This window comes from Curcuma longa, chromosome 4, assembly GCF_044706935.1.
Source record: "Curcuma longa cultivar G26 ecotype Majalengka, Jawa Barat chromosome 4, ITB_CL_G26_1.1, whole genome shotgun sequence".
Classification (NCBI taxonomy): domain Eukaryota; kingdom Viridiplantae; phylum Streptophyta; class Magnoliopsida; order Zingiberales; family Zingiberaceae; genus Curcuma; species Curcuma longa.
Window position 1 is genome coordinate 5,130,855 of NC_133864.1, and position 25,203 is coordinate 5,156,057.

The 25,203-nt window shown below is 39.7% G+C and overlaps 3 protein-coding genes and 1 long non-coding RNA gene across 4 annotated transcripts; 2 read left to right on the top strand and 2 right to left on the bottom strand.

Moving 5' to 3' along the window:
• The first annotated feature begins 144 nt into the window (after window positions 1–144).
• On the top strand, window positions 145–6,275 carry LOC141828365 (uncharacterized). Its single transcript, XM_074715791.1, has 8 exons — window positions 145–995; window positions 1,375–1,451; window positions 2,207–2,375; window positions 3,380–3,468; window positions 4,172–4,336; window positions 4,467–4,541; window positions 5,548–5,651; window positions 5,854–6,275. The coding sequence occupies exons 1-8, from the start codon at window positions 356–358 to the stop codon at window positions 5,957–5,959; spliced, it is 1,425 nt and encodes a 474-aa protein (XP_074571892.1). The 5' UTR covers window positions 145–355; the 3' UTR covers window positions 5,960–6,275.
• A 5,621-nt stretch (window positions 6,276–11,896) lies between these two features.
• On the bottom strand, window positions 11,897–12,687 carry LOC141826901 (uncharacterized). The gene is made up of 3 exons (XR_012601657.1): window positions 12,647–12,687; window positions 12,253–12,391; window positions 11,897–12,030 (listed from the first exon to the last, which is right to left on the bottom strand). It is a non-coding gene; the product is annotated as an uncharacterized LOC141826901 (long non-coding RNA).
• Window positions 12,688–19,456: 6,769 nt separating this feature from the next.
• On the top strand, window positions 19,457–20,343 carry LOC141825941 (putative calcium-binding protein CML27). The gene has a single exon (XM_074713202.1). The coding sequence runs from the start codon at window positions 19,539–19,541 to the stop codon at window positions 20,127–20,129; it is 591 nt and encodes a 196-aa protein (XP_074569303.1). The 5' UTR covers window positions 19,457–19,538; the 3' UTR covers window positions 20,130–20,343.
• A 572-nt stretch (window positions 20,344–20,915) lies between these two features.
• Window positions 20,916–22,206, bottom strand: LOC141827471 (protein LURP-one-related 8-like). Its single transcript, XM_074714722.1, has 2 exons — window positions 21,887–22,206; window positions 20,916–21,548 (listed from the first exon to the last, which is right to left on the bottom strand). The coding sequence occupies exons 1-2, from the start codon at window positions 22,133–22,135 to the stop codon at window positions 21,171–21,173; spliced, it is 627 nt and encodes a 208-aa protein (XP_074570823.1). The 5' UTR covers window positions 22,136–22,206; the 3' UTR covers window positions 20,916–21,170.
• Window positions 22,207–25,203: the final 2,997 nt, after the last annotated feature.

Below are 25,203 nucleotides of genomic sequence, written 5' to 3' on the forward strand. Positions count from 1 at the left end.
GGTAGGGTTTTGCTGCGATGCCGCTGCACTCAACCTTTCGGTCCGGTCCATTGAACCGTGACAAATCCAGTAGCCCTGATTTGGTCTACTAAAAAAACCGGTTCCTTTCGTACCTTTAGTCGCATCTTTTTGGTCCACCAAATGTTCGTATCTAAGAAGAGAAACCTTGGGCTGGTGGGAAACCGAGACCGATTCTCATCGATCCACGCTTGGAAGATCTGCCACCGTCTTCCTCCTCCGAGCTCGATCGAGATCGTTAGGGTTTCTCCGTAACCCTCTCCGCGCCCATCATACTCGTCCATCGAAGTTCTGTGAGGATTTTTTTTGAGGGTTTTCTTCTACAATTTGGTCGCCGATGATGGAGTCGTCCGGCGGAGGACCGGGGCTCCAACGGAGCCAGTCTGCTTCTCCCAGTAGCAGGCCGTCGAGAAGGTACCATCTGCAGCTTGCTCCGTCGAGTTTCATCCGTGCACGGCTTTCGGATGCGTTGGAGCACTTGGGGGTTTTGCGGGCCACGGCTAATCACAGGGAGGAGGAGAGCTTGATGGCGTCGGCGTTGAGGGGCCGTGGTTTTGGCCGTACGGCCGGGGAGTCTGTGGCTTCTAGTGGTAGCGAGGGTGAGGTGGCGATTCGAATTATTGGCGTGGGAGATCAGGAGAGTCTGCGGGCGGGGGCGAGCGCAGGGACTGGGAGAGATGGGGATTCCGGTGGTCCTGGTGCTCCCGGTGAATCGATTTCTTCTTCTTCGAGGAGTCAAATAGGAGATGAACGGAATGGCGATGAGGTTGGTGAGTCGGCGTCGTCAGCATCTTCATCGACGGCGTCGGTGACCGCCGGTGGTAGCAGCGCGGACGAACCGGCAAACGGCACAGGAGGCAGTAGTAGAGACTCGGGGCACCAGAGATATGATATACAGCAAATAGCAAGGTGGACCGAACAGATACTGCCATTCTCCTTGTTGCTTTTGGTGGTTTTCATCAGACAGCATTTGCAAGGTATGACTATATGGGTATCAACTGTTCATCCCCCCCCCCCCCCCCCCTTCTCATTGTGATGTCCATGAGTTCAATCTGTGCTTGAGCTGATCCATTTCTTAAGCTTATGTTCTATCTTCTAAAATTTGAAACAACTTATCAAAGAAATGCCATGCGGTTATGATTGGCTCCTAGGGGTTAGTTTGGGGAAAGCACATGCTAAAATTTTGGGTACCCAGGATGATATTTTCATGCTGTAGTCTGGTATATTATCTTTATATCTACTCCTTATATCATAACTTCATTAAAATATACTTTTCATGTTTTTCAGAGTGGATAAGAAGATTATATTTTATATAGTTTCCCCTTTATGATATTTTACATTTGTGCAACTTGACAGGATTCTTCGTAACTATTTGGATTGCCGCAGTGATGTTCAAGTCTAATGATATTCTGAGGAAACAGACTGCCTTAAAGGTCTGTATCCCTAATCCACATTTTACCCCTTTCAACGTGCAACCTACTCTGGATATGTGCAAATTGTTGTTAGATAATATTGTCCATAAAAAAAAAGTGTATTTACCTGAGCCTCATTTCTAGACCTATATCGGCAATTTGGTATGTTTGGCTGCCTCCAGTAAATTTGAAATACAAATGGCCAAATGAATTATGGAGGTTCTTACATAATTTGTTGGCCTAACTAAAGGAGAAATTAAATGTTGGATATAGGCTAGGTTTTGTGCAACTTTTTTTTCAGTGAGCTCACAGTTTAATGGTCGATTTTTTTCAGTAATAAAAGGCATAGTGCAGGTTATCCTAATTGATGAACGCACCACACACCACATATACAACTGACTACTAGTTTAATTTTGACTCCAGTAAATAATCAATTGCATGTGATGTGAGTTACATACATCTCCCAAGATGGCCATTTTGGAGAAGTATTCACACAACCAACATACATATCCTTTTGAGGTTAAGTGTAAGTGATAGTGCAATATTTCGTAGTTTATATGATCATACATTTTGTCTTGCTTCCAAAATGGCTCAGGATTAAATCAAGCAAAAGGTTACACTTTTTATCTTAGAATTTCATGAAATTTGGTGAGATAATAAAAGCATTTTGATAAAAACAAATCACTTTGAGTGCATTGTTGATATCTGAATTTTTCCTGTGAAGAATAAAACCAATTTCTGGAATGAACTAGACCTTCTGATTTTGATATGTGCAGGGTGAGAGAAAAATATCTGTGCTTGTTGGGATCACCTTAGTCTTCATGATTCATGTGTTTGGAGTCTATTGGCGGTACAGAAATGATGATCTTCTATACCCACTGATAATGCTGCCCCCCAAAGAAATACCACCATTTTGGCATGCCATATTTATCATTATGGTCAATGGTATCTGCAACACTGATTTCTATCTCCTTAATGTTACAATTTCCATGAAACTCTATTCTTGTTGCATAATACACACTAATTTACTGTCATATCTGATCAAATGTTTGACTTTCCATATGCATTAACATTGCTTCTGCTTTACAGTTTCCTTTAGTTCATGCAAATCTATTTCAATATTACATTTTTTTAAGTTGTTATGATTAATAGTTATTCAGATATGATTTTAGCTGCACATGGGTTATTTAGTAATTGGGTATTATGTTTGAACCTTACATATACAGTGTTATTGTTCTCTCTTAATGAACACTACAATATGTTTCCAATTTGGTGTGACAGTATCTTCGCAGGTTAGATCAAGGTTAAGGTTTTCATTCAAACCTTTTAGGTGGAGATTGAGTTTCTGATGTGAAGGTGTGCCCTCCTCTCCATGTCACGTCCCTTCTCTCCATTTCTTAGTATTGACACCATGGTATGCAACACCCAAATACGCCCAAACCTACTTTGAAGTTTAGGCTTAGTGGCCCACCCTTAAAAACTGAAGGCCAACTTGAAAAATAGGAAAAAAGAATCCAATTGATGTCAAAAAGTAGGAGTGCTTAAAATGCAAATTCCAGAAAAATAAAACTGAAAATAATAATTTAAGTGAGCTGTCAACATTTGAAGATCAATCTAGGGCATCACATCGTTAGAGTTCCTTGATTGTTTTTCTTACTATTTGTTGTCCTCACCTTTGTCAAGTGTCTTAATTTTTTTTTCATGAGATATTTTCTAATTTATGTAAAGAGAGGGATATCCATTCACTAGAAAAAAAAATTGAACTGTCAATCAATTTTCTTGAATGTCCTTTTGATATTAAATTTATCGATGTTTTTCAAGATTTAATTATTCCTTTGTTGATTTCTTGCTAAATTTTTAGAACTCCAATGGCTAGTTAACATTTTGCATCTTTGCTTTAAATTCCACCCGGAATGCTAGTATATCTTGACCTGTTACATATGTTTCAGATATTTTGGTCCGCCAGGCAGCCATGGTTCTTAAGTGTTTGCTGTTGATCTACTACAAAAATAGTAGAGGACATAACTATCGAAAGCAGGTAATCCAGCATGTATTGTCTTAAGTTGTCCTTAAAGCATGTCAATAATTTAACTTTGAGTAGCTTTTACATATTTAGATAAGATCCCATGATAACAAGTAACAAATAATTTCTAGAAGAGTAGTAATGGTATTAACTGTTACTATTTAAATAGAACTTAGTTTTGAGCTGCTTTGTAACTTGGAAGTGTGTGGTTGGACTGTTCCACTTATGGATTTTTAAATCATTTAATGTGAATTTTGGAAGAAATTGAATAAAGATGTATTGCTTATGGACTTCAACATAATTCCAACTTCTGGATGCTCGTAACCTCTCTTCAATTTTTCTTAAGCACACAAATGCGTTCTCTCCAACATTACAAAAGGATCTTTAGTAAGTGTCATTAGTGACTTTAATTCTGAAACTATGAGGTCTATGTTTGTTTATCATCTGACCATATAAAAGTGTTGGTTGTCCTTGCAACAGGTTGCAAAGCTTGTTATTACTTGCCTCTTGCATGATCTTTTCTCTATGTTTATATAGGAATATTTAGGATAAGCTAGTAGTTTGTGCAAGAATATTCAATCCAAGTTTGTAATTGTTTGAACCTGTAAAGCTTAACACAGTATTTAGTGATTAGTAACCACGTAGATGTATTTAGTTACACAATGCCCATCAGCTTTTGGCGAAGCTGATTTTTAACTGTTTATTTATTTCTTTTCAGGGGAAATTGTTAACGCTTGTCGAATACTTCCTGCTACTATACCGTGCTCTCCTACCAACACCTGTTTGGTACCGGTTCTTCCTAAACAAGGAATATGGGAGCCTGTTCTCATCCCTCACTACCGGGCTATACCTTACTTTCAAATTGACTTCAGTCATTGAGAAAGTGTGTTACTCTTCTTCTTTTAGAAACTAGTGTCTCTTCTGCTAACTTTTGATACTTTTCACAAGCCTAATAATCACTATTCAGTATCATTTAGAAATGTCACCCGGTTTTTTTTTATTTCTTCTCCCAGATTCAATCATTTTTTGCTGCATTGAAAGCACTATCACGAAAAGTATATTATGGTTCTTATGCAACAACAGATCAGGTAAAATCTCAATATTTTCAATATATTAAACCTAATATAATTTAAATCTGATTGGCATGTGTACCTGTAGGTGGGAGCTTTGCCAATTTCTTCGCTTATATAGTAGATATTTGATCAATTTTTCCCCTTGGTTTTATGTGATTGTTTCTTGAATACTTATCCCCTTTACCCATAGAGCTTAATGGAAGGATAAGAAACATGCAGTTAACCTGAACAACTACACTTGATGATGACAACTTAGCCTCTTTTACCATGTTGGTTCACAGTTGTAGTAGTAAAGCCTTGGTCACTTGTTATCAGCTACATGTGCTACAGCTACATTCTGTTCAGAGTAGAGAGCAACAGAGAATGAAAATGAAACAAGAAATGAAGTGAAAAATGAGAAATGGAAAAAAAAATAATGTAATAATGAGAAATTTATAGTGGATTTGCATGTGCACAGAATAGCGACATTGATTAATAACTTATCGGTAATTATTTGGAAAGTCATTGGTACATAGCTACCAATACAATAATGAAGTTGATTTCCTTTACCAGGAGTATGATTTTTAATCAGTTCCTTTTTGAGGCTACAAGGATATGATAAATCATTGAGCAATCCGGTTTCATTAAATAGAAAAGGAAACTGGATTAGAACCCTAAAGGCTCCAATCTAGAATTTAATTAAGAAAATTTATGCTTACATACTGAAACCAGATTGAACTGCCAGAAATTATCAGATCTATCTAGTGCTTTAAACCTGAAGTACACCATGGCCTTGTAACCAATCAGTTTGTCTCTGTTCTTTGAATCCTTCTAATTTATTTTATTTTTGGTAAGTTCACTCAATGCTGAATTGAGCATGACCCATAATTATAGAAAATTTTCCATTTGTCCCTTATTCCTGTGCATTTTGACTTACTAACTGTAAAAAAACTGCACGAAGCTCCCGCCATGCGAGGTTTCATTGTAATGCCCAAAAACAACAAAATTCTCTATATGCTCACATGTCATGGAGTTGATGCAGGTAGTTGCAGCTGGTGATCTTTGTGCCATATGCCAAGAAAAAATGCATGCTCCTATCTCACTTCACTGCAGGCACATTTTCTGCGAGGACTGCGTCTCAGAGTGGTAAATTCTCTCAGATATAAAGTCGGTTTGGCCGATAGAATTCACCCGAGCATCATATATTATATTCAAACTTTGCTAATTGAAATTCCACACTCAGCGACTCGACTTCTTGTTATCATAATGCCACTGCAATTGGATGCATTCCCTGTAAATGCAGTGTCTTTATTAGCTTCTAACAAGCATGCATCCCCTCCCTCTTCAGGTTCGAGAGAGAACGGACATGTCCATTGTGCCGGGCAATGGTTAAGGCAGCAGATCTCCGGTCATTCGCAGATGGCTCTACCAGCTTATTCGTTCAGATGTTCTAGTTCCGGCATCGGCAGGATTCACGAACGTATCGGAGACTTGTCCGGCTCCTCAGATGTGATGCATTCGATACAGATCTCTTGCTGCGGCTCATGTCCATATTTTCGTAACACATATATTCCTACGAGTGCTTCCATGTGTACCGAAAGCGATAACATTATCGTATACATGTTATTTTGCCTTGCTTTCATTCTTGTAGAATATTTACAGCGTGTATCAAAATGTAAATAAGAGGATTGTCAACTCTTTTGTATTCCAATGGATGGACAGAAAACAAAATTGAAAGAATGTCTGAGTTTAAGTGATGTCTATTTAACTTATTTGGCCTTCTTAGTTCATCTAGTTAGACTAACTCAATTGGATTGCTTCATTTATTTGGCCCGCCTGTTTCACTCGACTGGCTTTTGACCTATCTGTTTGGTCTGACTGATCCAACCAGAATAATCAACTTGATCGGCTTGTTTGGCTCGCCCGGTGCGGCTAACTTAGAGTAAGCTAAGTCATAAGTGCAAGAGAGATTTAATTTTTATTCAAATTGAGCCTATTTAAAGTTAAATATTTTACAAATAAATAATAATAAGGATAATTTTTTTATAAAAAAAAATCATTGTCACTATATGTGATTCATTTTCTTGATTTTTAATCTAAATAAATAGAATAAAAATTTCTAATGAAAAAAAATAAAACAATAAAGGAGGCATATATCTCTTTTTTTCTAAATCGTCAAATAGCATTACATTTTGATTTTTTTATCAAAAATATATCTCATCCCCACGTAAAATGACACAATTAGTTTCTACTACTATTATTATTATTATATATGTTGCTTATATCTTCTGTCTAAATTTTGGATTGGTCAGGCGCATTATAACAACTACGATACCGTAACTACTACAACAATATTTATAGTTTATAATTGTAGTAGTTACGGTTTCATATATATTATATATGCTACAACTATGTGACAGTTCAAATATAGTAAATATAAAATCATAGTTGCTACAATTATATTGTAGCTACGATTTCATAATTACTACAACATGTCTCTAATTCAATATTTAAATAGAAAATATAAGAGAAAAATAATAATGAAAATAATATAGTGGAAAATAGTTGAATAATTGTATGTGAGGGTGAGATGTCCTTTTGATAAAAAAATCAAAATGAAACATTCTCGTGAGGATTTCATAAACAATGGACGCCCTTTTAATTTTTACCCAAACAATAGCGTATAAAATATGTCAATGCATATGCACAGTAGGCTATTTTTTTTTCTCTTTTTCTTCACTACAAAGGAATGTTAATATACAACGCTACTTTGATAAATAGATGTATGTGTTCATGAATGAGATGATTGATAGATTGAGTGTTCTTTTGTCGATAAGTTTTAATTTTGTATGAGAGAAAGTGATTAAGTTTATCGAAGAGAAGAGAGCGAAAAGGGGAGAACAAAAGCTATACGGCTTAAGAAATACACTTATGACTTAACGTAACACATTCAAAAAGGAAAAAACAGCTGATTTAATTAGTGGTGGATGACTGATGTATCGTAACTAATCGAAAATAAAAATCTCTGAAATGTCAACTTCTCTCTCACGTTCTTTTTTTTTTTTATTATTATTATAAATTCAAGCTACACTCTCCTTCTTAATATTGTCGGACAACAAACTAAAGCTCAAGTAGACTGTTCCCGGACATAGGTGAGTTGATTACGATGCAGCAGATTTACAGAAGAGGACAAGGGTTCGAATCCTGACGAAGCCAGGCAATATCCTCCTGCGTCGTAACCAACTGTACTTTCTCGATTTACCTCCTCACAGATAGTCGTGAGGCCGATTGTGGGGCCAAGATGACGGATCCACCAAAAGTAGACTGACTCACCTTTAAATTTAACTATAACGTAACCGTTAAAATTCCTTTATTCAAATATTCATTCTTTTCAAGCACACATTTGTAAGTACAAAACTTAAAATATTCTAATTCAATTACTTTAATTCGATGTAGAAACTTAAAAACTATATATATATAGAAATTTGATATCCTGCGCGATTTATCCCGCGCACGATCCGTGCGCGACACCTCCGACCCACCGCTGTTGCCGCCGCTACCGATGCCCCGTCCAATCACCGCTGTCCGCCGCCTCGGGCACGATCGACGCGTCGCTCATCAGTGCTCCGTTCGACAGCAGATTCTGACCATGATTTAGTCGGAATCCGACAAATTTAGTCAGAATCTCAACCGGCAGTGGCACGCGCCGGAATCCAACTGCGATTTTGCCGACAGTGTCGGGCGCCAAATTCTAACCAAATTATGATCGGAGATCGACCTTCCTCGACTGATCTCCGACCGTGATTCGACCGGAATCCAATCGCGATTTGATCAGAATCTGGCATCTGACACTGACGGCCGCGTTTCCAACCAAATTCGTCGGATTCTGACCACTATCCGGCCGGAATCCATCGCTGGACGGAGTATCGGTGAGCGACGCGTCGATCGCGCCTGAGGCGGCGGCTGACGGTGGTCCAGCCCAGACCCGGCCCGGGTCAACGGGCCGGGTGGCCCGTTGACCCAGTTAGCCAGGCCGAATCGGAACCGGCCCAGCAGGATGCCGGGCCATGTATATAAAATATATTTATTTTTATTTAATAAAATTATAATTTAACACATCGTTGCTGGGATCGAACCAGGACATCCCGGGACACAAGGGCATATACTAACCACTGTTCTACAACGCCTTTTGTTTATAAATTTAATATAATTATATATATACTATATTTATATTTATTTAATTCAAATCCATTTTAAGACGTCGTTGATGGGGAACGAACGCAATTCTCACCGATCTTGGAATATGCACCACTAAACTACATCGACTTTTCTCTCTTTTTTTCAATATTTCTTTTATATAAATTTTAAATTTTTTAATATAATAATCTCGAACCGTCGCGAACCGTGAACCGGTGGTTCCGAATCGTTAACCGTAACCGTCTTGGGCGGTTAAGGTTAATGGTCGACCTGTCATGAACCGTCGATTCCGAACTGTTGAACCGTCGGTTCTGAACCGTGGTCAGGTCTATATGGATATCACACGGGTCACACGGGATAAGTCGTGCAGGATATCAGGGAAAAAATTAAAAGGACCTATCCAAAAATTGTCAAAAAAAGTGAAAACTCAAAAAAAAAATCAAAACAACACCCAATATATTTTTATATCGAAAATAATCTTATTCCAGAGTTATTGTATTGGTAGCTAGCCTTTATAGTTTGTTAAAATAAATTATTTTTATTTTTAATTTAACTTAGTTAAAAATAATATACATATACCAATTTTATATCAAAGTTCTTTACCAACTTTGTAAAAATTACTTGATAAAATCACTCTTTTATGTTTCAGCCGTTCTAAAGAATTTTTTTTTATATAAAAGTACTCTCTCTCTATATATAATACTTTTGAGGAAGTTGAACCGATTTAATTATTTAACTCGTTAAAGACGGATCCAACAATTAAAGATATATAGATTAAACTTTAAATGCGGAAGGGATGAGCTAAGCATCAAAATAAATTGAAAAAAAAAGAATATATCAATTCTCCTTAGTATTAAATTGTAGATTATAAAATATATATGCATTTTTTTTTTTTGAGTTGCACTAGAAACAACTATATATGATAATAAGATATTTCTTGATCCTATTCATAAATAAAAAATATGCGAAAATTTTCCACCGACCAAGGATCCTATACGGCGGCCAATCCAGATGTCCAGCATCCTTTGATTGCGTTCCCCATACCCTTTACCGTGACCTGGGGACCCTTTGTGACCATACAGAGTTGACATTAGCATCGTATTTGTCACGGAGATCAAAAGAGAGATTAATATCGAATTGCCAGCTCGAGATCGACTCCATGGCCAGCTTAGCTCTTTGCATGCATCTCTCGTGTACAATAATTAAACGACCAGACTTGTCTCTATATATAGAGCACTCAAGAGGTAGCTGTGCATGCAAGCAAAACAAAAAGTTTCCAATTTTGGCTTAATTGAATTAGCTTGCTTACGTAAGTTCGTCGCAAGCAATGGCAGCTGCCTCGCTTCTCGCCGCCATCCTCTTCCTCGTCGTGATTTCGCCGGCAGCCGGCGGCGTCGACATGTTCCAGCACCTGCACTTCTACCTCCACGAGATCAACATCGGCAGGGGCGGAGCCAGGATTTTTGTCTAGGGGGGGTCATTTTTTAACATCGTATTGTCTTCCAATCCTTTAATTTTCTTGTGCATGTGATCGTGCATGGCTATTTATAGGCTTTAGGTAGGAATAGGATAAGCTTTAGGTGTTGACTATTGCCAGGTCAATGACTTCTTGGTGGTCAAGCTCGACAGTAATGTTATTTAATGTCCTATCTCATCATCGTCTTGATAAGCAGTTACTATATATATGTGCATATGTGTATAGGTAGGATGCTCCTGTAATGTTGCTAAACAAAGTCTGAATAGCAATTATAGAATCAGTCGGTTGAAGTTTGAACATATAAATACATTCAAACTATGCGATCAGAGAATTTGCAGGGCAGAATAGTCGTCAAACTTAGATTTCCTTGTCAAGGGGACTGATCAAATACATAAATCAAAGTTGTTTAAACTATTAAACTCGTGCTGCTAAGAAACATCTGGAAAAGATTAATATACAGCATTGAAGGACTCACAAGGTTGAAAATCAATAAAAATGAATATGTATGGGATATCAAGAGTGCAAACGGTGCTTATTTAAAATAAATTTAAAACCTCTAACATCAGATACTCCTTATTAATAGACGTTATACCAACGGATTAAAAATCTTTAAATATTTTTATGTGAAAGGTATTTATAACTCGGGAATATTATGATGTTTATTTATCAAAACTCAAGAACATAATAAAAATATTCGATATAAATTTAAGATATTTAGATCAAATATTTGGACAATATTATTGCTCAAAAGTATACAAAATAATGAAAGCGACAGCAACTCGATTCTATGGCAGAGCTTCGAGGACTCCAACGACAGCGACACGTATCTCCCTGGCATGAAGCTCGGATTTGACAACCGGACCAACACTTCATGGCGGCAACTGAAGGTGGATGGATGGCCAGGGGGGGCGACCGCCCCCAGGCGCCCCCCCTGTAGCTCCGCCCTTGAACATCGGCGTGCCCAACTCAACTATGGTGGACTCCGTCGACCTGGGGCGCCCGAACGGGTTCGGCGACGTCATCACCACTACAAGAGTTCATCTACACCGCCGACGAAATATTTTCATCGCTAACCTAATAATTTCGTCGCTAACATATCTTAGCGACGATAATATATCGTCGCTATTTTTGTCGCTATAAGCTTGTCGCAAATTAATGTTAGCGATGAAATTTTGAAAATTCGTCGCTAACATTAGCGACGAAATCATAATCGTCGCTAATCCAAAAAATTCGTCGCTAAAGTTAGCGACGAAATTTAACAACTCGTCGCTAACGTTAGCGACGAATTGTCAAAATTTTGTCGCTAAAGTTAGCGACGAATTGTCAAAATTTCGTCGCTAACACCTCGAAATAGGTCACCGGAGAATCCCGAAGGTTAGCGACGAATTTACCCAAATTCGTCGCTAACCAGTTAGTGACGAATGCATATAATCGTCGCTAACTAGCAGATTTTCTGCTCCCGTTTCTCTTTTTTCCCTTATATCCTGTAATACATTCACATCATAATAAACCCTAATACATACACATCACAAAATAACATTCAATAACATATTCACACCAACAAACACAAAGTTTAACACAAAATTTATCACATAAATTTATCACATCACAAAGTTTAACACAAAGTTTATCACATCACAACAAATACAAAGTTTAACACAAAGTTTCACAATACAAACATTATTCTAAAAACTATGGTAAACAAGCTCCCCGATAATTATATGAAAGTTCGAATGCATCATTTGATAGCACCCAAGTGCAGCCGCCTATTTGGATGCTTGATATTGCTTCTTGATTGCTTCGATAACCATGGAGGTTGTGTTTCCCAACTACTATTATGAACTACAATACCTGCAATACGATCAGAGGAGGAAAATCTCAAAAGTTTGTAAATTTGCAATATAAACATTTCCATGGATAACTGAATATTACGGTCGGAATCCCAAGCTTATCATTCCATAAATTTTGAGCCAATACTATGATAAATGTGCAGCCAGAATCTATCTTTTTTTGCTCAATCCTTTCTATTAAAAGTTAAAACATGCTTTTCTACTAAAAAGGGTTGGCATTCACCTTGAGAAGGCAAACTTGATGAACGAACTGATTATCTCGTATCCGCCATTATCTTCACATCTAAATCAGGACTGTTATCTGAGAAATGACATCTACTCAGACCACAATCTTCCCTTTCAAATCTTATGGATGATGGAACCTGCAAACAAAAATCTATGAGAACACACACCACACGATCGAAATATCTTCAAGGGAAATGCAATATTCCGGAAAGCAAGCTTAACATTGTGCATTTAAATCTTTTTTTACTAACATTAACTCTCAAAACCATCCACTTATGGAAAATTTTCAACCTAAATTTTCTCTCTTTTCCCACGCGAAGCATGAAAAAATTCATTAGTCTTGCAAGAATGAGGTTGATTAAACACATTAACCATCCACTAAACTATAGTACCTGGTATTCTGGAGCACCTTTTTGTGAATTTGTTATCTCCGTTCTCCATGTATTTGGCAAGGTCTTTGAAAAAACTTCAGTTAGGACCTGCCCCACAATGCAAGCTAAATTTTGTTATCACTTATTTTTCCATGCTAACCTTGCCTTTGAAGATTAATAAATTACAAAAGTTAGTACCTGGCATTGTTGAAGTAGCTTGTTTGAACACTGCTGGTTTCTCTGATTTCAGGTATTAAAACCTTTTGAGCGTTAAGATGCTGAAGCAAATGCTTACTGGATTTTATTATCCACACTTGCATATTCATAAATGAGACATTCATTAGACACTTTAGATGCTACTTTTTTGAAAAGGATAACAACCTTATAACCAAGCTTTTAGTTATCAACTACATTTCAATTGTCACATAGCAGTAAATAAAAGTAAGACGTTTAGTTCACAAAGTTATCAACTATATTTCAATTTTCACATAGCCTTATAAATGTTTCCATTTTATTTTTTTTACTAAAGAATTTTCCTGAATATTCATTAAACAAATGAAGGAATGTGAAAATGCCCACTCGGCGAGCTGCGGGACGACCGCGCTGGTGAACTCGATTAGCTCCATCGGCCACGCCACCGTCAGCACCAGGAAAAGGAGAAGCCACCCAAATGCCTGTTAGAGAATAAAGCGTCGAGAAAGAATCACAAGTCGTCGTATCAGATATATTCCCCTTACCCTTAGGCAAAGTTATCAATCTAATTTAACATCACCGGATATATAGAGGGAGGGGGATCGAAAAGGTTCAAGGTTGGATCAAGAATGCTTACGTCCACACGTTGACGGTTTCGTTGTGCTAGGCGAAGGCGCTGAGGAGGGCGTCGCGGATGGGCCATTGGGCGCAGTAGTGGCCGCGAATGAACTCGTTGTCCTTGAGAAACTCCGGAAGCTCCTCGTACCTCACCAGCCGCGATCGGCTCTTCCTCGCCGCCTCAGGTCCCATGCCGCCGTCCAACTCTTTCGCAACCTTGCCGCCGCTCGCCTTCTGAAGCCGCGCCTTGACCTCCATTGCCCACCGCGCTCAGTGCCGAGCTTTGTTCCACGCCATCCACCGTCCACCGAGATTCCATCCGATCGCTTCGCTGAGCTCCTCCTCCCTTTACGCCTCTCTCCCGTTGGCTCACTTAAAATGCGTGAAAGAGAAATCGCGGACGTGTGAAACGAGCAGAGAGCAGGCGTAGCTACAAGGCGCAGCGAAGGTCGCGGAGAATAGGCAGGCGCAGGAGAAAGGGGAAGAGAAGGAGCTAGCGGGAAAGGGTCGGGTAGGGTTTTTAGCGAATATTAGCGGCGAAATATCACATTTCGTCGCTAACTTAAGGTTTAGCGACGAATTTTTCCGTTTCGTCGCTAACTGTTAGCGACGAAACAGATTAATTTGTCGCAAAAAAAGTAGGAGAAAGGGAGACGACCGGTCATCGATTATTAGCAACGAATTTAAATGTTTCGTCGCTAATAATTAGCGACTAAATGAAATAATTCGTCGCTAAACCTTAAGTTAGCGACGAAAGTCGCTATTTCGTCGCTAACTACCTATTAGCGACGAAATTGATATTTCGTCGCAAAAATCGACGTTAGCGACGAAATATTAAATTCGTCGCTAACCGTTAGCGACGAAATATTAATTTCATCGCAAAAACCGAAGTTAGCGACGAAATTTCAAATTTCGTCGCTAACGGTTAGCGACGAATTTAATATTTCGTCGCAAAACTTGAAGTTAACGACGAAATTTGAAATTTCGTCGCTAATGCTTATATTAGCGACGAAAATGAAAATCGTCGCTAATAATTCGTCGCTATTTTTATGATTTCTTTATATTCCAACCCTAGTTTGAAATCAAGTGCATACAACATGTTACTTGCTAGATGCCCTTTCTCCAAATTCGTCTATACGGAAAATCTAGAACACAACTTATGCACATTTAAAAGTCGATCTCTACATGTTACTTAAGTTATGACGGATGCAATAACTCATGTATGATGTACTTGAAAATTTGAGATCACATGAACATGGAACATGCTGGAGTAAGAGCACAGAGATCATATCATAGGAAGGCTAACTCCAATTGTAGAACTTTCTATCTGCTATCGAAAATTTGACCGTGCGATAAAAGATTCAGTCACAACTATAGAAAGTTATTTGACAAAGTTGGGTTCTCTTTCACATAAGAGATTGTGATGAGTTGAAGTCTAAAGAACTTGTATATTCCAAGTTTAAGAACTTACTTTATCATTCCTCAACTTGGCATAGGAGGCCGTCGTCGTCTTCAATGCGAATGATTCGGAGAGAAACCATCTATCTAGTTCAATGTTAAGTACTAATCGAAGACTTGCTCGGTGCGTCGTATCCATCTGTCTATAGTGACCAAAGTTAGATTCACAAGTAATACAAAAGTGACACCAATGTATCTCAAAACTGCAAGAATATATAGATTCATGATTTAGATAACAATAAAGACAATAGAGGGCGAGTATCGTTGGCGATACCGTAGAATCTCGATATGATTTATCCAATTTCCTACAACCTGACTGGTATCTTAGGTAACTGATTGGAAGCTGGAGTAGTGAGCACCTGAATAGCTATGCCAGTTCCTGCCCATTTTCTGAATCTTTGCTAATGTAGGATGCTGATGACTTATTATTTATAGTTTGTGTTCAGATTGCGAAAACACAGTCGGGATTGTTGGAACTTGGAGATGGCTAGAGGGGGGTGAATAGCTCTTTTTCGCAACTTGAACGATTTTTCTCCTACAAACGGTTAGTATGCAGCGGAAACAAGAGAAAAATAAACACAAGATAGACACGAGAATATACGAGGTTCGAGGATAACTTGCCCCTACTCCTCGGCGTGTCCGTAAGGTGGACGAGCTCTTGATCTTCGGTAAATCGAACCCCGGCAAAAACCGACTAAGCAATTCCTCCTTCTCGGTGGAGAGACCTCTCCACAACAATCTCAAGGATGAAAGTTAGTTACAGAGATTATAGAAGGAACTTGGGATTGAGACTACCACAAAATAGACTTACAGCACAGGCCTGCCTCAATCAAACAGTAAACTCAATCTTCCCGAGAGCGACGCACTCCTTGCACCACCTGAGAAAGAGCTTCAGCGAAGAGCACGGGAGCTAGAGAGAGCGCACACAATTAGGGTTTTTGGATCAGCGTTAACCCCTGTTCTTCTTCCTCTCTTGCTTTTAAACTGCTTGCTTCAACGGACTCTGAGTCTACTGCACCACGATCAGTCTCAGCTCACTCATTGATCGATCCCTGCAGCTCAGAGCTCCGTTTACCTGAAAATCATCTCGACAAACTGAGCATGTGGAAAGCCAAGCCTTGACCCTCTTTTGTTTGAATTCAAACTTCACCTGCAACCTTCATCAGAGGATTAGCGAAGCAAAAGCAAAGAAATCGGGAGTAAGTACAGCAGAGATCAGAATAAAGCGTAATCGATCAAGCTATCGATTAAATATCGTAAACCGTTTCTCACCAAAGCACGTAGTCGATCGACTGATCGATTAACTCACGCCTTAATCGATCGAGTGATCGATTAAGGAACGGTAATCGATCAGGAGATCGATTACCGCGCGTAAGTGCGATTTCTCAGTAAACCTTGTAATCGATCAATCAATCAATTAACTTTGATTCTGTGGAATTTCCGAAAACTCACAGAAGGTTCCGTAATAACTATCCATTTCTTTTACAGAGAGGTTTGTAATCGATCATCTGGTTGATCAACTGAACTAATCTTGATTAATCGATTCACTGATCGATTAAAACAAATTAGACTTTAAACCCTAAGTCAAAACTTGATCAGGTTAACTTGGGTCTCACCCATGTCAACCGCATTGGATCGCGTAATCAGAGAACAAGCTCCCAAGCCTCCTCTGATAAGGATCCGGTCCGAAGACAGGCTACCATGCCTTCTCCGACCATGGTCCGGTGCGGAGAACGAGCTACCGAGCCCTCTCCGACTCTATCCGGTCCAGAGAACGAGCTACCGAGCCCTCTCTGACCTAGTCCGGAGAACGAGCTACCGAGCCCTCTCCGACTCTATCCGGTCCAGAGAACGAGCTACCGAGCCCTCTCTGACCTAATTCAGAGAACGAGCTACCGAGCCCTCTCCGACTCTATCCGGTCCAGAGAACGAGCTACCGAGCCCTCTCTGACCTAATCCGGAGAACGAGCTACCAAGTCCTCTCCGATCTCATTCCGTCATCGATCAATCTGAATATGAACTTAAATCGTTGTCAACATCAAAACAACAATTGGGACAAAACTGCATCAACAGGGATCACCATCAGGTTCATGATCTGTGAGTTCTAGAATTTGAAAAGGTTATAGCACAAGCTCACGAACAGCTCGAAGTAGAAGCACTGCTTCCTTAACTTTCCCTATGACACTGCGAAGAGCATCAGCTAACACAATAAACAGGTAAAATGACAAAAGAGGTTACCTTGTCTTAACCCCTCTAGCATTTGAACCATCTTCTTCTGTCCTTATTCTTAATCAGCACGGCTGATTTCGCGTGCGAAGAATAAGGACCTCTTCTGACCTTTGAAAATTTTCGACTCGAGCAACATCACTTCCTGCATGTTCTTCTCACGCCAATTGATTATGAATCTAACTGCATAACCGAAAAATAAGATAGAAGAATTGAAGAATCAAATTTTTAATATGATTTCTAGCCTCTAAATTCCAACCTTTAAATGTAATGATCACTCAATCCTCTGGCAACACTTCTATAAACATTCTTCAAGACCAAGTTCACAACTTTGCTATTCGACTAAAAGGAGAAGAGGAATGTATATGATGATGATTAACCGAGAGTGCCATCTTAGTCTGAATTTCAATAGTGGTTCAACAATAAACCATCAAATAGTCCAATTCATGACTAGGATTTGACCCTGAGGCAACTGAAATCTATCGACAACTGGTCCCAGCCTCAATTGGCCTTCCTAACTTCAAATTCAACCCAAATTGGATCCAAAAACCTTATAATCGACCCATAAACAAAATGATTCATCCATAATGCTAATTACCCTCATTAACTCTTTGAATAGAACACATACCTTCGATTTACCAAATCCTTTCCTAACTTAAGAAATTCTTAAAATTACGACGGGCAATTTGTTTTATTTTATTTATTTTTAAATATAAGCAATGAAAGGAAAGTTCTGCTATATTTTCCATACTGCTAAACAAAAATAAATTATATATATATACAACACACATCATAATCTACACAATACTTTGACCAAAAATAACTACCTTAAGTTATCTTGAAGATTTTGTAAATTTCAGCAAAGAGACAAGAAATCCAAAGAAAAAGAAAACCTTAAGTTATTCAAACTAAACGAAAAGATGTATAATCTTTGCAAGTTTGCACTTACGACAACATGGATAGTTTAGAAAAAAGAAACCCTAACCATAAGTCATTTCTTAAGATAATATTAAAAAGTGAAGTTCATTCAGAGCCTTTCTCAAGTCAACGCATACCCTATCTACTTGATAAAAAGTCAACACCATTCCTAAATACAACCTCCATATGCCTAATTAATTATTAACCTCCCACATGATGGGGCACCACAAGGAGAAGAGAAATTAATTAAATCTACAAACAGCTAAAACTCTTACTTAGACAAAAGTAACATGACTTCAACTTCTCATAACATGGACTCACGCCTTAACGGTATGCTTAATTTATTGCTAACCTAGTCGAGTATTTAATTTTATTAAAAGTTGTATAAGTTGTAATTCCTCTTTATCCTTTCGTTGCGCTACATCAATCACCTTATACATATCAGGGAAAAAAACCGGTATATATCTTCTATCAGTAGTAGATACTTCTTGGGTTGGAATTTATTCTTAAATTGATAGAATTGATGGGACCAAAAGCCAAAATACTTTGAATATGAAATATGTGGCCTGAGTGTTCACCATTATCTTGGTCCAAAGGTTGGAATCACATTGAGGCATGTAGTGGGTCAATCCCATAAGACTCCAAAGATAAGAACAGTGAAAGTTCTATATTTTTTTAATGATTTAATCATGTCTAAATATAATAGATTGATTGTCTATTTCTTAAACCTTTTTACTGTCTTTTTGCAGGTAATGATAAATGCCAACACTCTCCTCATAGTCGAAAAGAAGTGCCTTCTATGGCAGCAATCTTAAGAATTAGAAAAGCACAAAAAATGGTGTTAAAATAAAATAAAATGAAAAGGTTTAGTTGGTATAAAATAGTCATCATTCAAACACATCTTACTTGAGAATTCAACCACATCTTACAAAGAGAATTAAGATTTTGTCTAGTATAAAATAGTCATCATTCGTAGACTTTGAGCAACCACGAAATCAAGTTACCTTGAGAAGATTCAAACACAGCTTACTTTGAGAGTTCAGAAGATCAAACAGGTAAAAGTGACAGAGAATTAAGATTTAGTTGACATAAAATAGTCATCATTTTTAGACTTGGAGCAGCCATGAAATCAAGTCGATCAAGTTACCTCAAGAAGATTCAAACACAAATTACTTTGAGAATTCAGAAGATGAAACAGGAAAAGTGAAAAGGAGAATTAAGATTTAGTTGGCATAAAATAATCATCATTTTTAGACTTGGAGCAACCATGAAATCAAGTTGATCAAGTTACCTCAAGAAGATTCAAACACATCCTACTTTGAGAATCCAGAAGTTGGAACAAGAAAAATAACAAACAGCTTACCGGAGTTCACGCGGATGCAACGCGCTTTGCTTCAGTATATATAGTTCAGCTCCTGCTCAGATCCATCCTCAATCTGAGATCTGAAATCGGTTTCCTCTGTTTCAAATTTAGGGCTTTGAATTCTCGGGTGAATTGGTCATGGAAGAAGTCGCCACGGCCGGCCAGCACCAGATACCCGTTCCGGCGACGTCCCTCGGGCGGCCTTCGCCGTCGTTCCGGCTCCGCACCGAGAGCCTCAACACCCTCCGCCTCCGCCGCATCTTCGACCTCTTCGACCATAACGGCGACGGCGAGATCACGGTGAAGGAGATCGCGCTCGCCCTCGACCGCTTGGGCCTCGGCGCCGACCCCGCCGCGATCCGAGCCACTGTCGAAGCGTACATCCCCCCCGGCCGCGCCGGGCTCGCCTTCACCGACTTCGAGGCCCTCCACCGCGCCCTGGGTAACGACCTCTTCGGCGGCCCACCGGAGGCCGTGGAGGACGCGGAAGAGGAGGAGGAGGAGGAGGAGGACATGCGGGAGGCGTTCCGCGTGTTCGACGAGGACGGCGACGGGTTCATCTCGGCGGCGGAGCTGCAGGCGGTGCTCTGCAAGCTTGGCCTTCCGGAGGGGAGCAGCATCTCACGCGTCCAAGAGATGATCTGCTCCGTCGATCGGAATTCCGACGGTCAGGTGGACTTCAGCGAGTTCAAGCACATGATGAAAGGGATCACCGTCTGGGGAGCCTGATCAACGGCCCAGATGCAGCCTACTCACCCTTCAATTTCTGACTTCAGATTTTTTTTGTTTTTAATTTCAAATTTTCCTTTTTTATGTGTGCCTGTTTGATTTGGCATTTAATTTTAATTTTATTTTGATTTATCACAAAATGAAGGTTAATATGAAAATTTTACTGATTTTCTTTTCACTTTAATAAATGCCTCTTGATCTTCTATTATTGTTATCAATCTTGAGTTGTGATTAACATTGTCCCCATGACATAGTTGAGTTGGTTACGATAGAATAGATTTACAAAAGAAGACAAGGGTTCAAATCTCGATGAAGCTGAGCAATATCCTCCTCCGTCGTAACCAATTACCCCTATACCCCGAGAATGAGGTTGACCGCCAAGGAGACCTGTTAGATCAGAAGAGCCCTATATTATTGAGGAGGAGAGGGATTTACGGGATCAAAACCGTAATATGCCTAATGGAGAGCAAAGAGCCCTATATTATTGAGGAGGAGAGGGATTTACGGGATCAGAACCGTAATATGCCTAATGGAGAGCAGAGTTCTCAGGCCCAGGGGATTCCTCCGATTATGCTTGTATCTACTCCGGTTGATATAAGCCGTATTATGACCTTGGCCAAGTCAGTCAAGAAACGCTTCACCCTATTTTATGGAGGATCTGATCCATCTTTTTCATTTCGATTTATCTCCTCATATATAGTTATGGAGTCGATCATGTGAGATTGTAACATTACTTTCGATTAGTTGATCATTCGATTTTTCGAGTGAATAATAATTACTGTTTTGACAAGCAACTATTTTTTCTGTGGCAGAAAAATATATTTAGATTAAACTATGATTTTAGGGAGGAAAGGGGAAAAATCTTCATCAAAAGTGAAATTGAAGACACCAAAATGAGCAAAATCTCTGAAACTGCTTCCTTCGCAACAAGAAGCAGCAAAAAGGAGATTTTTCTGATGGTGATGGTGATGAGAGATCCACCTCGCCGTCAAAGATTAAGCTTAAAAATGGAAGCTTGAGGAAGAACAAGCGGAGCGATGCTCAAACTCTAAGGAGCGATCCACGAGACTCGAACATTTGGTCGAGGAGTATGACAACGGCCATGGCGAAGGCCGAGTCGAGACCTGGTTCCACAATGAGGCGGAAGACGTCGGCGCCGAGGGCGGCGCCCGCGGGCGCCTCCTTCCGCTTGATCTGCGCCAGCTGCCGCCGCCGGTGGTCGTAGACGGCGCAGCACCGCCGCGAGTAGGATCCCTCCACCTCGTAGCTGAGGCAGGACTTGGCAGCTCCGGGGCAACACGCCGTGACGTGCACCAGCGACCTCGACCCGATGAGGTTAACGTGCTTCTTGACGGCGAACTGCGGATTGGTCGCCGTCTCGCCGTCGTAGATCAGCCAGTGGTCTCCCAGGCTCAGCTTCTGCGCCAAGAAAGAGGGATACAGATTTATTAGGGCACAAATTGGGGATGAAACAGGAGAATGCGGGGGTGAAATTGGGGGAATTTTATGTTCCCTCGACAAGAGCAATCGCACCTGAAGCACTTCGAATTCGATTTGCTTATCAAAGATCAGAGGTTTCTCGATGTTACAAAACCAATCGAAGCAATCTCTTTTATGGAACTACAGATTCATTAGGGCACAGAATGGGGATGAAACAGGTAGATGTTTGTCGCGAAATTTGGGGAGAACAATTGCATCTAAAGCACTTTGAATCCGATTACCGAACCAAATCGAATAGATCGAGGGGATTAACTCACCTTCCTTCGGATCGTTAGGAGCGGCTTGCCGCCGGCGTCCATGAGGACGATCTCCGCCCTGCTAGCGGAGGGGTAATTGTCGACTCGGAATGCGAGATTGCCCTTGGCGTCGAAGACCGTGAAGCCGTCTCCGTGGAAGAGGAGCGACTTCCGCCACACCGTCAGCGACGCCGCCTCGGCGGAGGATGCGGGGAGGGCGGGCAACGAAGGCCTCGACGAAGCGGTGGCGCTCGGGAGGACTTTCGCCATCGACGAAGTCCGGGTGTGCTTCCGGTGACGCAGCGGAAGGAGGACGGAGAGGGAGGCGGAGCTCAATCAGTTGCTTGATGACCGGCTAGAAGGCGCGAACGGTGGACGCATATTTATAGATGTGGAAGTCGAAAATGCCCTCGAAGCATTGAAAGAATTACTACGCGACCATATTTTAGAGGGCGAAATTTAAAAGACGTCAGCATCTTATAAAAAATGTTATATCTGATATTTTATTTTCATAATATCTTTTATTTCAGTATTATTTGTAATAGAGCAATTTTAATCAATATTGGATTAATTTTAATCGGTATCCAATTGATATAACTCTACCATTCAAATACCAACTACACTACACCCTAGGGGCATTTTAATCGATATCTAAGATCCTTTAAGATGAATCAATCCTTTGATATTTTTCAATACGGGGTAGCCTTGTCACTTGTTTGAAACTCCAATTCACTCTACAATTTACCTTTCTTTTCATAATACTCCTTAACTTCTTCAAATTTTAAATTTCCGACTATTCTTTCGGGAACTCTTCCACTATTCAATAGACAACTCAACGACATCATCCAAGCAAATGAGTACACTAAATTTCAAATTGATTTCTACTCCACAACTAATGAATGATCCGTGTTATTCTAGTTCTCAAACTTAAACATCACTTTATTATCCACGAGCAAAAGAATCCTCAATCGTCTTTAGAGAATACAAAATGGATGACTTCACTTTCGGATCCCCAAAGAAAATGACTTTGCTACATAAGACGATATAAAACACATGGGTTTCGAGAAAAAAGTCGTAATGAGTGGCCTAACTTTAGGCTTGATAGGTATATACACAAGAATCATCAATAAATTCTTATGTCTAAGTTTAGTCAAATGAAGTATAAGAAGATTCTTTTCATCAAACAAATTAGTTCAATTCTTATCAATTCAAAGTGACAAGGAGATGTCACACATGAAGGATCACAGCTTTATTTGAGATTTTTAACAACGATAGATTCTATCGTATAATTGAATGACCATGAAGTCTATAAAAAAAGTTGATGTGTGGCCTTTTGTTTGGTGTAGTGTTGCTAGAATATTTGACCTTCTTTTCTATTTTTGTTTTCTTCCCTTCGATCAAATCATTTGTTGCAATAATTATGCGAAAAAGGATGCATCTTCATCATCGTCGCCATCGCCGTTGCCGTCCAACTTCCGGCGACTAAAAGATGGCCTCTCGTTTATTGTTCTTCATTCAAATTTTAGAAATACCGCAAGTGTCTTAAGCTTGTGTTTTTCATTTTATCTCTATTTTTTTATTTATAAAATAAAATATCTCAGATACGATAAGATACGATTTATCCATGTGAAAAATATATGATGTGGCTGTAGCAGTAGAGGCCACATGGTAGGTCAGCGTAACTGAATTCGATTAAGTCGGCGGACTCGTGGTCAAGCTCAAGTTAAATCAATTGACTCATAGTCGAGCTCGACCCGAGTCCACCAAGTCATGTCCAAATTAAGTCCAATCAAACATAGCCCGGACATAACGCGGCAGTTACAAAAGCACCGGTTACAAAATAATCACATTTTGACGAAAAAAAAGAGGTATATCTTTTGGGATCCTAGCAGGGCCGGCTCAAGCCTAGGAGGGCCCTAGGCGATTTTTTAAAAAAATAATTATTATTTTTAAAATATTTTAAAATTAAATAATAATAAAATTTAATTTTATGCGTAGTAAGGAATAGATTCACAGAGGGTGCTCGTTTACCACTTTTTTCTTCGGCCTTGCTCTTCTTCAACCGCGACGAGCCGACGAGGTTTGGCGAAGGGCGAACTGCGAAGGCGAAGGGAAGGGTTTGGTGGCGAAAGACGAACAACGAACGGTCGACGGTGAACCACCAGAACCGGCGAAGGCGAAGGGAAGGATTTGGTGGTGAAGGACGAACAACGAACGGTCGACGGTGAAGCTGCCGGAACTGGCGAAGGCGAAAAGAATTCTGGATTTGGTGGTGTTTCTCAAGGGTTTGGTGGCGAAGGCGAACTGGCGAAGGGCGAAGGCGAACTGGCGAAGGCGCGAGCGAAGGGGGAAGCGAACTAGCGAAGGGCGAAGGCGCGAAGGTGAACTGGCGAACGGTGAACTGGCGAAGGGCGAAGGTGCGAGCGAAGGTCGAAATTTAAATCGGGAGATTCAGAGCGAAAGGTGAACGGTTTGGTGACGTTGATTTGGTGGCATTTTAAGGATTTTTTTTATTTGGGGCCGGCGAAGGTGCGAGCAAAGGTCAGTTCGAAATCAGGAGATTCGGAACGAAAAAGTGAACTATTTGGTGACATTTTAGGATTTGGTGGCGTTTTAAGAATTTTTTTTATTTGGGGCCCTAACCCGCTAAATCGATTAATAAAAATATTTTAATAATTTTTATTTACTTAAAATATATATATTAATGTATTAAAATGGGGGCCCCAATTAAAATGGGGGCCCTAGGCATAGGCCTTAGTGGCCTATGCCTAGAGCCGGCCATGGATCCTAGCCACATATAATGTAATGGTTGTAGCATTGGGGATATTGTGATATTGACATTTTATAGGTTTTATTTTGTTACTATCAATTGTCTCCCTCATATTTTTTGACTTGATGGTCCGAAAATCTCGCTAAGGTACGTCTTAACCTCCCTTCTAATTCTCTTTTTTAGTCCTTAATTCAATCATCATCACTAGAGATCTTGATCGGAGTCATTGCATTGCCCGGCCTAACAACTACTGACCCAACAAAAACCGACCTAATGCGAATCCAACCTACCAAAAGAGCTCACCCACATGTACATCAAGCAATCAACTCGTACCTTGATCTCAAACGGATTTATAGTTCTCCATTAAATCGAAGTCACATAGGGGCTCTTTCAGTCACTTGGTTGAATGCTAGATTCACATGAGTTGATTTGCCTAGCACATATATTTTAAGGGTGCAAACAAATCGAGTTTGTTAATGAATTTTTCTTACTGATTTAAAATATTTGATTGAATTCAAAATTATTCAATTCAAGCCAAATTCAAATATATTCAATAAATATTTGATTG